This window comes from Oratosquilla oratoria, chromosome 9 (genome assembly GCF_046742065.1).
Source record: "Oratosquilla oratoria isolate Oo_2021 chromosome 9, ASM4674206v1, whole genome shotgun sequence".
Taxonomy (NCBI): Eukaryota; Metazoa; Arthropoda; class Malacostraca; order Stomatopoda; family Squillidae; genus Oratosquilla; species Oratosquilla oratoria.
Window position 1 is genome coordinate 21819698 of NC_134785.1, and position 12297 is coordinate 21831994.

At 37.4% G+C, this 12297-nt stretch overlaps 1 protein-coding gene across 3 annotated transcripts in view; it reads right to left on the minus strand.

Moving 5' to 3' along the window:
- HBS1 (translation elongation factor EF-1alpha (GTPase) HBS1) overlaps positions 1 to 12297 on the minus strand; it is a 75947-nt gene that overhangs the window by 13551 nt on the left and 50099 nt on the right. For all 3 annotated transcript variants that reach the window (XM_076190093.1, XM_076190091.1, XM_076190092.1), the window contains 2 exons: positions 3340 to 3543; positions 2432 to 2549 (listed from right to left, as the gene is read on the minus strand). In XM_076190093.1, the coding sequence (XP_076046208.1) occupies positions 2432 to 2549; positions 3340 to 3543 (322 nt within the window). The remainder of the gene's footprint in view (positions 1 to 2431; positions 2550 to 3339; positions 3544 to 12297) is intronic.

Consider the following 12297-nt stretch of genomic DNA (forward strand, 5'->3'; position numbering starts at 1 on the left):
TACTAAAAAAACTGGAACACATAGGAGGAATACGAGGGAACCAACTAAAATGGATGGAGGACTTCCTGACTGGAAGAAAGATGAGAGTAGTACTCAGAGAAAAATATTCAGATTGGAAAGAGGTGATCAGTGGAGTACCGCAAGGATCTGTACTGGCTCCAATAATGTTTGCTATCTATATGAATGATATGGACGAGGGCGTGAACTGTTACATGAGCTTCTTTGCTGATGACGCCAAACTGTTAAGGAAAGTAGAAACTGATAAGGACTGTGAAGCACTGCAAGAAGATCTGAATAGGGTATGGAACTGGAGTCAGAAATGGGAAGTGGATTTTAATACTAAGAAGTGTAGCATAATGGAGTTTGGAAAAAGCAAAAACAGAATATCAAGAAAATATACAATTGGAACCAAGGAAGTAAAGAAAGTAGGATCCGAAAAAGAGTTGGGAGTTATTATCACAAACGACTTGTCCTATGATACACAGATTAACAAAATTGTCGGGGAGACTTACAACTTGCTAAGATCAATAAAAGTGGCTTTTGCTTACCTGGACGAAGACATGATAAAAAAAATATTGGTTACATTGATAAGGCCTAGACTAGAGTATGCGGCAACATTGTGGTCCCCCAGTACCAAAAAGAACATAAAGAAAATAGAAAGAATCCAAAGAGCAGCTACAAAAATGGCACCTGCACTTGCAAACCTATCATACAAGGAGAGATTGGCTAAACTGGAGCTACCGACACTGGAGCAAAGAAGAGAGAGAGGAGACCTACTGACCATCTACAGAATCATGAAAGGCACAGAGATACTTGATAGAGAAGAATTACTAAACTGGGACAAGAGAAACACAAGAGGACATGGAAGGAAATTAAGAAAACATAGCTATAGAAGAGAACTGAAGAAAAACAGTTTTCCACTTGGAACAAACTGGATAATGAAATAGTAAGCGCAAAAACCATTCACGAGTTTAAAAGCAAACTAGACACTGAGAGATACAATGGCGGGACAACACGAGCATAGCTCCCCTTCCCGCAAAATACAACTAGGTAAATACAGTGAACAACCATGATGAAAGAACACAGCCCTGATGCAGCCCCACATTTACCTCAAACCATTTACACTCTCCATCCCCTACCCTCACACAAGCTCTACTACTAATGCAAAACCTTTTGAGTAACCTCATCATACTCCTCCTTATCCCATACATTTGAATGTAACACCCTAGAGCACCTTTGCTAAAAAATTCTCAAATATCCGCCTTTGTATGAAAATCATATCTATGTATCATCTTCCTTTCCTTAACCCACATTATTCTTCCCAAATTACTACCTCAGTTCCCCTCCAAATTCTCTCAATTAACATCCACCCCTACACTTTACAAACTGCATTTAATAGACTAATCTCTCTAAAGCTCTTACTTTCATATTTGTCCCCTTTTTCTTTGTACAGTGGAACCAAATATACACTCATCCACTCTACTGGTACACTTTCCACATTTTAGGACCTAATAATACCTATTGCCTTAGGTTTGTATCTATAAACCAAAGGCCCCTTCCTCCTTATAAGGGAGGAGGTCTGGAACAAACTGGATGAAACAAGTGTGTGCAAAAACCATACAAAAATTTAAGAACAAACTAGATGCTGAGAGATACAAAGACGGGTTACTATGAGCATAGCTCCCCTTCCCGTATAATACAACTAGGTAAATACCTATTCCATTCTCATCAACCACCCATTTTTCTCCCTATCATCTTAGCTCTTCATAGAAGAAGGGTCAATGTCTCCTGCCCACTGCCCAAGTCAGAAGTAATGTAGCCTTAGGTTTCAGACTCTACACCTGCTGGCCAACAGTGGCTTGTGCCCTCTCCAAATTCTCACTGGTTGAAAACATTGGGGTGAGTTGAGAATGGTTGTGTATGGATGATGCTATGATGCATGAAGGGGAGTGGGTGGGGGATGGGGGGAGTGAGGGAGTATGTGTGAGAAATAAACTGACGCAGCCTGAAGGAATTTCTCCCCATCTTCTCCCTTTCTGCATGAGGGGATGGAGAGGGGGGTCACCGATTTAATGAAACGGCCTTCTTGTGGATTTGCTGTGTCTTGCGACATTTCTGACCCAGGACAGTGGGCAAGATGCAGGGATGACCCATAATCAAGGACATGTCAAGATAAGAGGGAGGGAAGAGGGTGGAGAGGAGTGGAGTATGTTGGGGATGGAATGGGTAGGAGTGGTTCTTATGCCTTTGCTTTTTTTGGCTATCTCCCTTGTTAGGGGGAAAAAGCCTTTGGTGTATGTATGAAAACATTGAACTGTTATCTGTGAGTGAATGTTTATGGTAGGGGCTATGCAGTAAGTTCATACAGATACAAGTAAAGAAGTCTAATAATACATAAAAATTAACTAAAGCACATTCTTTTCATGATTACCTGGCAGGAGTTTTACTGGCACTAGGTGCAGAATCACCACGAACTGGAGTAGATGAACGAGATTCCCGTTCCTCTGGGTCTATCTTTGGCTGTAATTTTCCCTCCTGGCCTGAGTTTGCTGAAAACAAAATTACAAACAAGTAAATCCCATTTTCTATGAAATTTCCATCTCTACCAAATGCCCTTTCCCCTTATATGAGGAGTGGCCACATGAAAGCACACATTTATATTTCTCCCATTTAAGCATTCAGAGATGAAGGGCAATCCTATCCTCCTCACTGGGTCAAAAGCAATTCAGCAAGGAACAGCTCTTCCACAGCAATGCCTAACAGCTAGAGCTGGTTTACCTCCAATGCTTTACTCTATGGTGACCCTTCCCTTATCATTAATCTTAAATAAATAAGAAGAAGAAGAAAAAAAAAATAATAATAATAATAATAATAATAATAATTAAATAATCCCTTTGGGCCATGTCTTCCCTATATTCATTCACAACTTCTCTCTATCCCTACTTGTCTTATACACTCTCCCATCCCAGCTTAACAGACATTACAATGGCATCTGAAGTACCCTATCCGTCTATCTCACTCAGTCTTCCTCTCAAATTCTGACATATTTAATTCATTATACAATTTTCATATATCATATGAGGACAATAAAAGATACAAGCTCAAATGATAGATATTTATAACTGTGCCAATATTAGAAACAGTTAGTGCATGGAGCATGCACACACACACATACTGAATAAAAAGAACTAAACAATATTACCATTAACCCATTTCCAAGCTAAAAGATGGAATTTGTTTAAAATACACTGCATAAACACTTTATACTACATAGGCCAATCTCAAATTTGTCAACTGAATTTGGAAATGAAATAGATAAATCCTTATCCTTATCCTTACCATCTTCCTGTCCAATGTCAAAGCCACGCACCACCTTTGGTGTGGCACCTTTGTTGGGAGTAGCAACCACTGTCACAGGAACATTATTTGTCTGCTTCACCTGGGATGGACTAAGGTTACTTGAAGACTGCTCTCCTAACTTTTCTAGATTTAGTTTTCTAATACCTGTAGCTGCTTCTTTGCCTAAATTTTTCCCTTGTTTATCTGAAAATACACACAAATTGGAGAAAAAAGTTAAGTACATAAAACTGGAAATAAAGATTCACATACCAGTTTATAATAACAATGAATGGAAATGACAATTAAGTGCACGGTTGGAACAAAAAATGGGTGCTGGCATTAAGGTATCTCCTTGCCATGTCTGACACCTTACTCTGACGCCATACCGGTAGGTGTACATCCACAGGTGTACAAACTAACAATCAATCTGTTGCAAGAATATCTTACTTGCTGGAGACCTATAGCTCCCAAATAATAAGATATATCAAGTAATATCCACCAGATAGACCAATAGGTTACTTAAAGAAGAAATACTGTGTTGTTATCTGGAGAAAGTGTGGGGTAGGATTTACCTAGTTGTATTATACGGGAAGGGGAGCTATGCTTGTGGTGACCCATTTTTGTATCTTGCAAGATCAAGTTTGTTCTCAAATTTCTGTATTGTGTTCATTGTTCACTGTGTGATGGTTGCATCTAGAGCAGTTTAATTCTGTGGCCAAGTCTATTCTGTGTTGGTATTATCTTACAGTTGAATGGTGTTCTAAATATAAGTGTACTAGTGTGGTTTCGCTTTATTTGAGAGGGAATCTTCTGTGGGGGTGATATTAGTTTTTTTCCAACTGATTTTGATGGTCTGTCTTGAAAAGCTTTTCTGGGTGCATTTACCTAGTGGAATGTGTTTTTGTGGGGATGCACTGTGTGGTACAGGTGGAAAGTTGCTATATATGTTTGAGTAGTATACTGCTGGTTGTGCTTGTGTGATGTAATGAGATGGGTGAGTGTATTTACCTAGTTGTATATTACAGGAAGGGGAGTTAAGCTTGTGGTGTCCCATCTTTGTATCTCGCAGTATCTAGTTTGCTCTTAACTTCATGTATTTACCTAGTTGTATTTTATGGGAAGGGGAGCTATGCTCATGGTGTCCCGTCTCCATATCTTGTTTTATCTAGACTGTTTTTAAATTCGTGTATCATTTTTGCACACACCACATTCTCAGCTAACCTGTTCCAAACGTCTATTATCCTGTGGAGAAAGCTGTTCTTTTTCAGGTCTCTTCTATAATTGTCTATATTTTCTTTCCATGTCCTCTTGTATCTCTACTATCCCATTTTATTAGATCCTCTCTATCAATAATTTCCATGTCTTTCATGATTCTATAAATAGTTATAAAGCCTCCTCTCTCTCTCTCTTCTTTGCTCCAATGTCTGTGGCTCAAGTTTTGCCAGCCTCTCCTCATATGATAGTTCTTAGAGCATTAGTGCCAATTTCGTAATTGCTCTTTGTATTCTTTCTAGTTTTGTTATACATTTTTTTGTACTTGGTGACCACATCGTCACTGCATACTCCAATTTTGGTCTTATCAAAGTGACTAGTATTTTCTTCACCATTTCTTCATCCAGGTATGTAAATGCCACTTTGATTGATCTTACTAAATTATAAGTTTCTCCAATTTTTTTTTTTATATGTTTCTCAGGGGACATATTATTCATAATAATGACTCCTAGGTCCTTCTCTTTTTCCACTTTTTTAATTTCTTCCTCTCCCAATGTATATGATCCCACTATTCTTTTTTGCTTCTTCTAAATTCCATTATACTACACTTCTTAATGTTGAATTCCACCTCCCACTTCCTACTCCATTCCCATATTTTATTGAGATCACTCTGCAGTGACTCACAATCTTCTTTGGTGTTCACTTTTTTCAACATTTTTGCATCGTCTGCGAAGAAGCTCATATAACTTTCAATTCCTCTTATCACAACTCTTTTTCCTTTTATGCAAGAAGTCTTCCATCCACTCTAGTAGTTTGCCCTGTATTCCTCCTGTAGTTTCTAATTTCTTTAGCAATTTCTTATGTGGCACCTTATCAAAAGCTTTTTTCAGGTCTAGAAATGCACAATCAGCCCATCCATCTCCTTCTTGTATTACATCTATTAGCCTTGAATAGAAACACATTAAGTTTGTGACACATGATCTTCCTTGTCTAAATCCAAATTGTCTTGGATTTAGTACATTTTTTTTTCTCAAATGCCTTACCCATCTAATTTTGATAATTCTTTCACACATTTTAGCTATTGTACTTGTAAGAGATACTGGTCTGTAGTTAGTAGGGTCTTCCTGTTTCCCCCTTTATATATTGGTACTGTATTTGCTCTTTTCCAATCTTCTGGAACTTTTTCTTCTTTCAATGAACTACTTACTAGACTATGCATTTTGTTTGTTAGTTGGTTCCTGCATTCTCTCAAAATCCAATTTGCCATTTCATCTGGTCTATACGATTTTCTGACATCAAGATTACTCAAGTGATTCAATATTTCTCTGCCATAGGGGGGACTTTCTCTTCCCACTCGACATCTCCAAGTTGTATGTTCTCTATCGTAAACACCGATTTAAAATGCTTGTTCATAATTTCTGCCATTTCTATTTCCTCTGTGTATTCAACTTCTCCTTGTCATAGTTTCACTAGTTCTTGTTTGTTTTTCAGTTTGTTGTTTTTCAAATCTATAAATTTTTTGGGTTGATCTTTACATTTTTCTATGACATCCTTTTCGTATTTTCTCTTTTCTTCTCTGCGCACTTGCACATATCCATTTCTATAACTAGTATATATTTTCCATTTTTCAGGTCTTTTGCCTTTCTTCAATTTTATCCAAGCTTTATCCCTTTTGTCTTTTAACTCACTACATCTTTTGTTGTACCAACACTTTACATATACTTTTTCTTGCTTTTGTCTTGGAACATACTTTTCCATTCCTTTATGAATTTTTGTCAAAATTTTCCATTACTCTTCCACTGTTGTTTCCTCCTTTTGTATCCTTTCCCAGTCAGTTTTAAAAAATTCTCTTATTTTATCAAAATTTGTTTTTCCATACATCAATCTTCCCTTTCTACATTGTTTTTTCCATGTATTTCTCCTCACTTAGTTCCAGTTCAACCAATATGTGGTCACTTTTACTTATTGGTGTCTTTTCAAATTTTTCCACTATTTCAGGTTCTGATGTGATTAGGTCCAGTCTTGATGGCTCTTCTTCATTTCTATACCTAGTATTCTCTTGTATCCATTGCGTCATTATATGTTCTATAATCATATCAAGTAGTACATTTTCCCATAAGTCATCTCCCACTTTTGCTGTCATCTCTTCCCAGCAGATTTCTTTACAATTGAAGTCACCCATTATAACTATTCTTCCTCCATCTCCCATTTTCTTATTTAGTGTTATCTTTGACTTCTAACATATTTTTGTATTCTCTCTCTTCCCATGAGGCCGTTTTAAGAGGCACATAATTTACCACAACCTTCCTGCTCTTCTTGTCCCTGTCCTCTATTTCCATCATAACCATCTCTATTCTTTCCATGTGACATTCCTCACATTTATATCCTTCTTAGTCAGGAACATAACTCCACCCCCTTGTTTTACTTCTGTTTCTAATCCAATAATTATATATACCATGTCCTACACTGCTGGGTGGTAATGGACCTTTCAATTTTGTCTCTACAATTCCCATTATGTCCTGTTCTTTTTCCTTCAGGTAATCATTCAGTTCATTCAAGCCTGTTATTAAGCCATCTAAATTTGTATAAGACACTTTTAATTTTCTGTTACCTTCATCCTGTTTTCTGTTTCCCCTCTGTTTTTCTCTCCTATAAACCATTTCCTCACTTTCATATCCACTTCTCTCCAATAGAATTTCTCTTTGCCTGACTCTGCTCTAATTTTTTTTCTTAGCTTCTATTCTTTTTGCTTTCTCTTCCTCTTTCCTCTTTATTCATCTCTCTTTTTATCCATACCTGTTTATACTGATCATATTTTGCTAGCTTCCCTGTTTTTGAAAAGATATTCTCTCCTGTCATTTGTGACCTAAATTTAACCTTAATTGGTCTGGTCTTGTCTATATTGTATTTCCCTAATCTATATATTTCTTCAATTTTTTTTCCCTATTTCTTGCCCATCTTCTTGAACTATTTTCAATACCTTGTTTACTTTTTCCTTCTCCTTTATTCTTGTGGTCCTATTTGGATTATGCTTCTCTTCCATTCCTAATATAATTATACATTTCTTTTTATCAGCTAAGTCTCTTACTATATTCTCCTTCTCTCTCACCACTTTAATAACTTTGTCCTTAGTTTCTTTCATCTATTGTTTCACTATATCTCTATATTCAATTTTGTTATTCTCTTGGACTTTTCTCCACCCATTTACCTCTTTTGCTATGGACTCTTTATTTTACTCTAATCCCTTATTCTCATCCTTTACTTCTCTTAACTGTCTTTTTAATTCTTCTATTTCTTTAGTTAGGTTTTGATTCTCCTTCTTTAGTTCTTCCAGTTTATGAGCTCTGAGTAACTAGTGCTAATTGGCTAAACCTAACCTCCCATGCTTCATTCATTTTTGTTAGTTTCTCTTTTAAACTTACTAGTCGAGGGAGGTTGTCATCTCCTCCCTCATTAAATCCATAGAATTATCTCCTCTTACCATTGAGCTGCTATTATCTATATTTCTACTTTTAATACCTCTGTCCACCTGATTGACCTCGTCTGTGTGATCTGCTCACCTTTTGTTTACACCCCTTCTGATGTCCGGGGCCTGTTCATCCCCTTCCTCATTTTCTTCCATTTTCCTTAATAACCCCTCCCCTTCTCTTTTTTTCTTCACTTTCCCACTACACCATGAGCTTTCCCCTTCCTTACTGATACAACACAGGTATTCCTCTCATCATTGAAATCCATGAAAATTGCGTGTGTTTTTTTTCGGAGTTCCAATCTTCGCCATGAATTCAACAATCATGGGTGTGTAGCATACAAATGTGTACCTACCATTTTCATGTCATATCCTATGAAGAGGGCCTTGGTTTCTGAGTGAAGGAATTTTATTGTATTGGTTTATATGTATCCTATCAATATTCTCAAAGCTTTATTTTGTATAGTTTGTAAAGTGTGTTTTACAGGGTATTGGGAACCATGCTGTGGATATGGAGTCAAGTGTAGTTCTTACAATTTGTTTGTAGACTGTGGTAAGAATTGCCATGCGTTATCCAAAGCCTGTACTTGCAATTGACATTAAGTTTATTTTCTTGTTGATTTCCACTGTCAGATCTCTGATGTACAGGCTGAATGTCATAGGAGAGAGACCTAACATTTTCATATTCTTTACCAATGGGAGGGTTTGACCATTCAATCTCACTTATTACTATCATTATTATCATTACTATTACTACTATTGTTATCATCATTCATAGTTGTTTGGAGTGAGCAATGTTACTAATGATTTCTGGGTGAGGCTGCCATTCTATTGTTTCTAACCCATTGTTCTAGTTTATCTAAGTAAAATTTTCTAGTTTCTACTCTGGATTATAATGGTCATGTCATATGCTCATGTTGTTATGTTAGGTTATTATTGCCAGGTCACCAGTGTTGACGAGTGCTTTGGCATTTAGTTATGGATCTGGTATTGGGAGGTTACTTGTAAAAGATTAAACAGCTTTAACAGAATAGGTATGAATATTTCTCCTTTGGGGGAGTTTGGAGTCCACTGTCTTTTTGTCCAAAACTTTTGTTATTTTGGATTACTCAGCACTGTCTACCTGCTAAGTAGTACATAGCCATTTCTTGTCACTATTGCCAATATCTCTTTATGATCTCTTTTCAACTATACATGCGTGGGAATTTTATCAAATGCCTTGTTTATGTCTAAAGCTACCATAACCATTCTTTCTGGCAAGTATTTTCTTGACAAATCCCTCTAGCACTGGTTGAGTGATATTTGTAAGCAGCATGCTGATAAAGCAACCCTCTTTGAATCTAAGTTGGTTTGAGGAGGTAAATGGTTTAGTTGCATTTCTTTCTGCTACTATTTTTTCCATCAGTTTAGATATGGTGGATAGTACTGAGAAAGGTCTGTAAGATGCAGACTTTTCTTATTATCTGGTTTTGGTATAGGTATTATGTGGACTCTTTTCTAGATAGAATTTTACTGTACAAACATGAATGTTTGAAGATATCAGCTCAAACTTTTATTACATTTAGGCTAAGATGCTTTAAATGGGTGTTGAGATCTTATCTGGGCCTTCAGCATACGAATTTTTCAATTTCTTTGGTGTCCCTTTCACATCTTTGTTGTTGTTGTTGTTGTTGTTATTATTTCCTAAACTATCTGGCCATGCAGACCCATATCCTGAGAAATACCATGGCTGGAATGGGGTTTTCCCACAAATCCCTTATAGAGTATATGTTGTGCTGTTGGCATGTGTAATTGTGTATAGTCTTCTATAATGTGTTGCATAGTATGGGATGAAGTGCATCCTGGACAGTTATCTGTGATGCAGTCATCCAGCCTCCTCTGGTAACTTAAGATGGATTGGATGGTGACCACACTGCAGCCTGGCGACGTGGACTCTGCCCGCTTGGCTTGGGGAAGAGAGGATTCAAAGGGATGGATATCAGGGAGATGTGCATGTAGCAATTTGTCTTTCAGTTTCTTGATGGAGCAATGAGCAATATGTTTATGGATATGTTTCTAGAGGTGGTCCCTGGTGGATGTGAAGGAAGAGAATATTTGTATGTGATATACATATTTGGGTGTTATTTTGATGTTTCTTGGCATGTGTGGGTGTTCTGCCATGTAGAGTAGTGGGTAGACTGTATTTGTGGAGGCTGCAGCAAGTGTTTGTGTGCATCTCATGTCAAGGTGATCCTTGACTTTGAGGACTTTTGTATCCTGGTATAGAATTTATACTATAGATGGTCTGTAGGTGTTGTATTTGTGCAGCCTGTAATCATCTTAGGGTTTTATTCTGTATAGTCTGTAGGTTGTTGCAAGACAATATTTATAATGCCTTTACATTTAGCCTTGAGTTATGAACTATTCAGTCTGTACTTGTGATGCATTCTTGTGTACTTATGGTGCTGGGCATCTAACCTCTGGCCACCTGGATCAGCCACCTGACCTCCAAGTTTGAAGAGATAACAAACACAAGCTTCATCATAACCATAATGTATATTTCTATTTTAACCATTTTTTCATATATGTAGATGTAAATGTGAAATTACTGGGTGCTCACACTCAGATCCATATATAAAAGAGACATAAGGAATATATATAAGTAGATTATAAAGATGTGTTGGCAACTGTCACACAATGTAGTCCACAACCTATATTCTTTAACCCCTTCACTCCAGGCCAAAATCTCGCGGGCAGCATTAGCTGCCAGACGTGCGATGTTGCGTCATAATACTCGCATTATAAAAAATAAAGTTACTGCAGTATTGCTCGTTCTCTTTCACCCGTGAATTTTGATAACCATAGAAAATATGATGAAGCCAGTTTACAAAGTATGGGGCTCACGCAGGTACAACTACAATATATATAATCAAGACGCTGACATCAGCATCCTCGTATACCCACATGCTCCTCATGACGCCTATGTAGGGGTCATCATATCGAAGGGGTTAATGTACATTGTGGACTACATTGTTTAAATTTAGAGGCATAAGAGGAAGTCTTCTTTGGGTTCTTTTCTTTAATTTTTTAAACTTGTCAGCTTGACAGTCAGGCTCTGTCTGCCACTTGCCACCTAGGGAGTGATGAAAAAAAGTGTGATGGTTGCCAACACATCTTTATAATCAATATCTATATACATATTTCTTATGTCTATTTTATGTACAATATGGATCTGTGTGTAAGCACCCATGAAAAACATTAAAATAGAAATGTACATATGCTTATGATGAAGGGTCAAATCCCCTGACCAAGGGTCAGATCACACAATTTGTTGAAGCCTACCATATACCACTCTGCACCATGAGCACACAAGTGGCCTTTGACTACATGGATGAGGATATGGTAAAGAGGATACTAGTTTCACTGGTAAAACCAAAATTAGAATATGCAGCATCACAATGGACACCTAGTACAAAAAATTAGAAAAAAAATCAGAGCAATGACAAAGGTGGCACCAATACTTAGCAAGTTGACATACAAAGATTGGACAAACTAAACTCTGGAACAAAGGAGAGAAAGAGGGGATTTGATAACCATCTACAGAATTATGAAAGGGATGGAAATCCTTGATAGGGATGACCTACTTAAAAGGGACAGAAGAAATACGGGAAGGGGGAGCTAAGCTCATGGTGTCCCGTCTTTGTCTCTCACCACATCCAGTTTGCTCTTAAATTCTTGTATTGTTTTTGCACACACTGTTTTTTCATCCAATGTTTTCCTTACATACCACACTGTGGGGAAAGCTGTTCTTTTACAGGTCCCTTCTATAATTGTCCATTTTAAGCTCCTTTCCATGTCCTCTTGTGTTTCTCTTATGCCAATTTAGTAAGTCTTCTCTGTCAAGGACTTCCATGCCTTTAATAATTCATAATTTTGCTTGTGAGATTGTGTTGGAGGATGGCAATGGCATCAAAATCTTTACTAATATCAAATGTTATAAGAACTGTTCTGTGTGGGGGCTTACCTGAATTGATGCATCAAAAACTCTTTGTGTAAAGTCTATTAGAAGAGTGTTTGTGGAGTGTTAGTGGTCTAAAACCATGTGATTTGGCAAGGAGGATATGTGATCCAATGAGTTGTAGTTTGAGGCATTCTATGACTTTGGAAGGAGTGCAGAGAAGTGTGATTGGGCAGTGTAATGAACTGTTAGGTTTGGGGATTGTGAGGATTTTACCATTCCACATCTTTGTAGAAGGGGGGGGGGGGTTGCCATCTGTGTCTAGTCTGATCTTTCATACTTT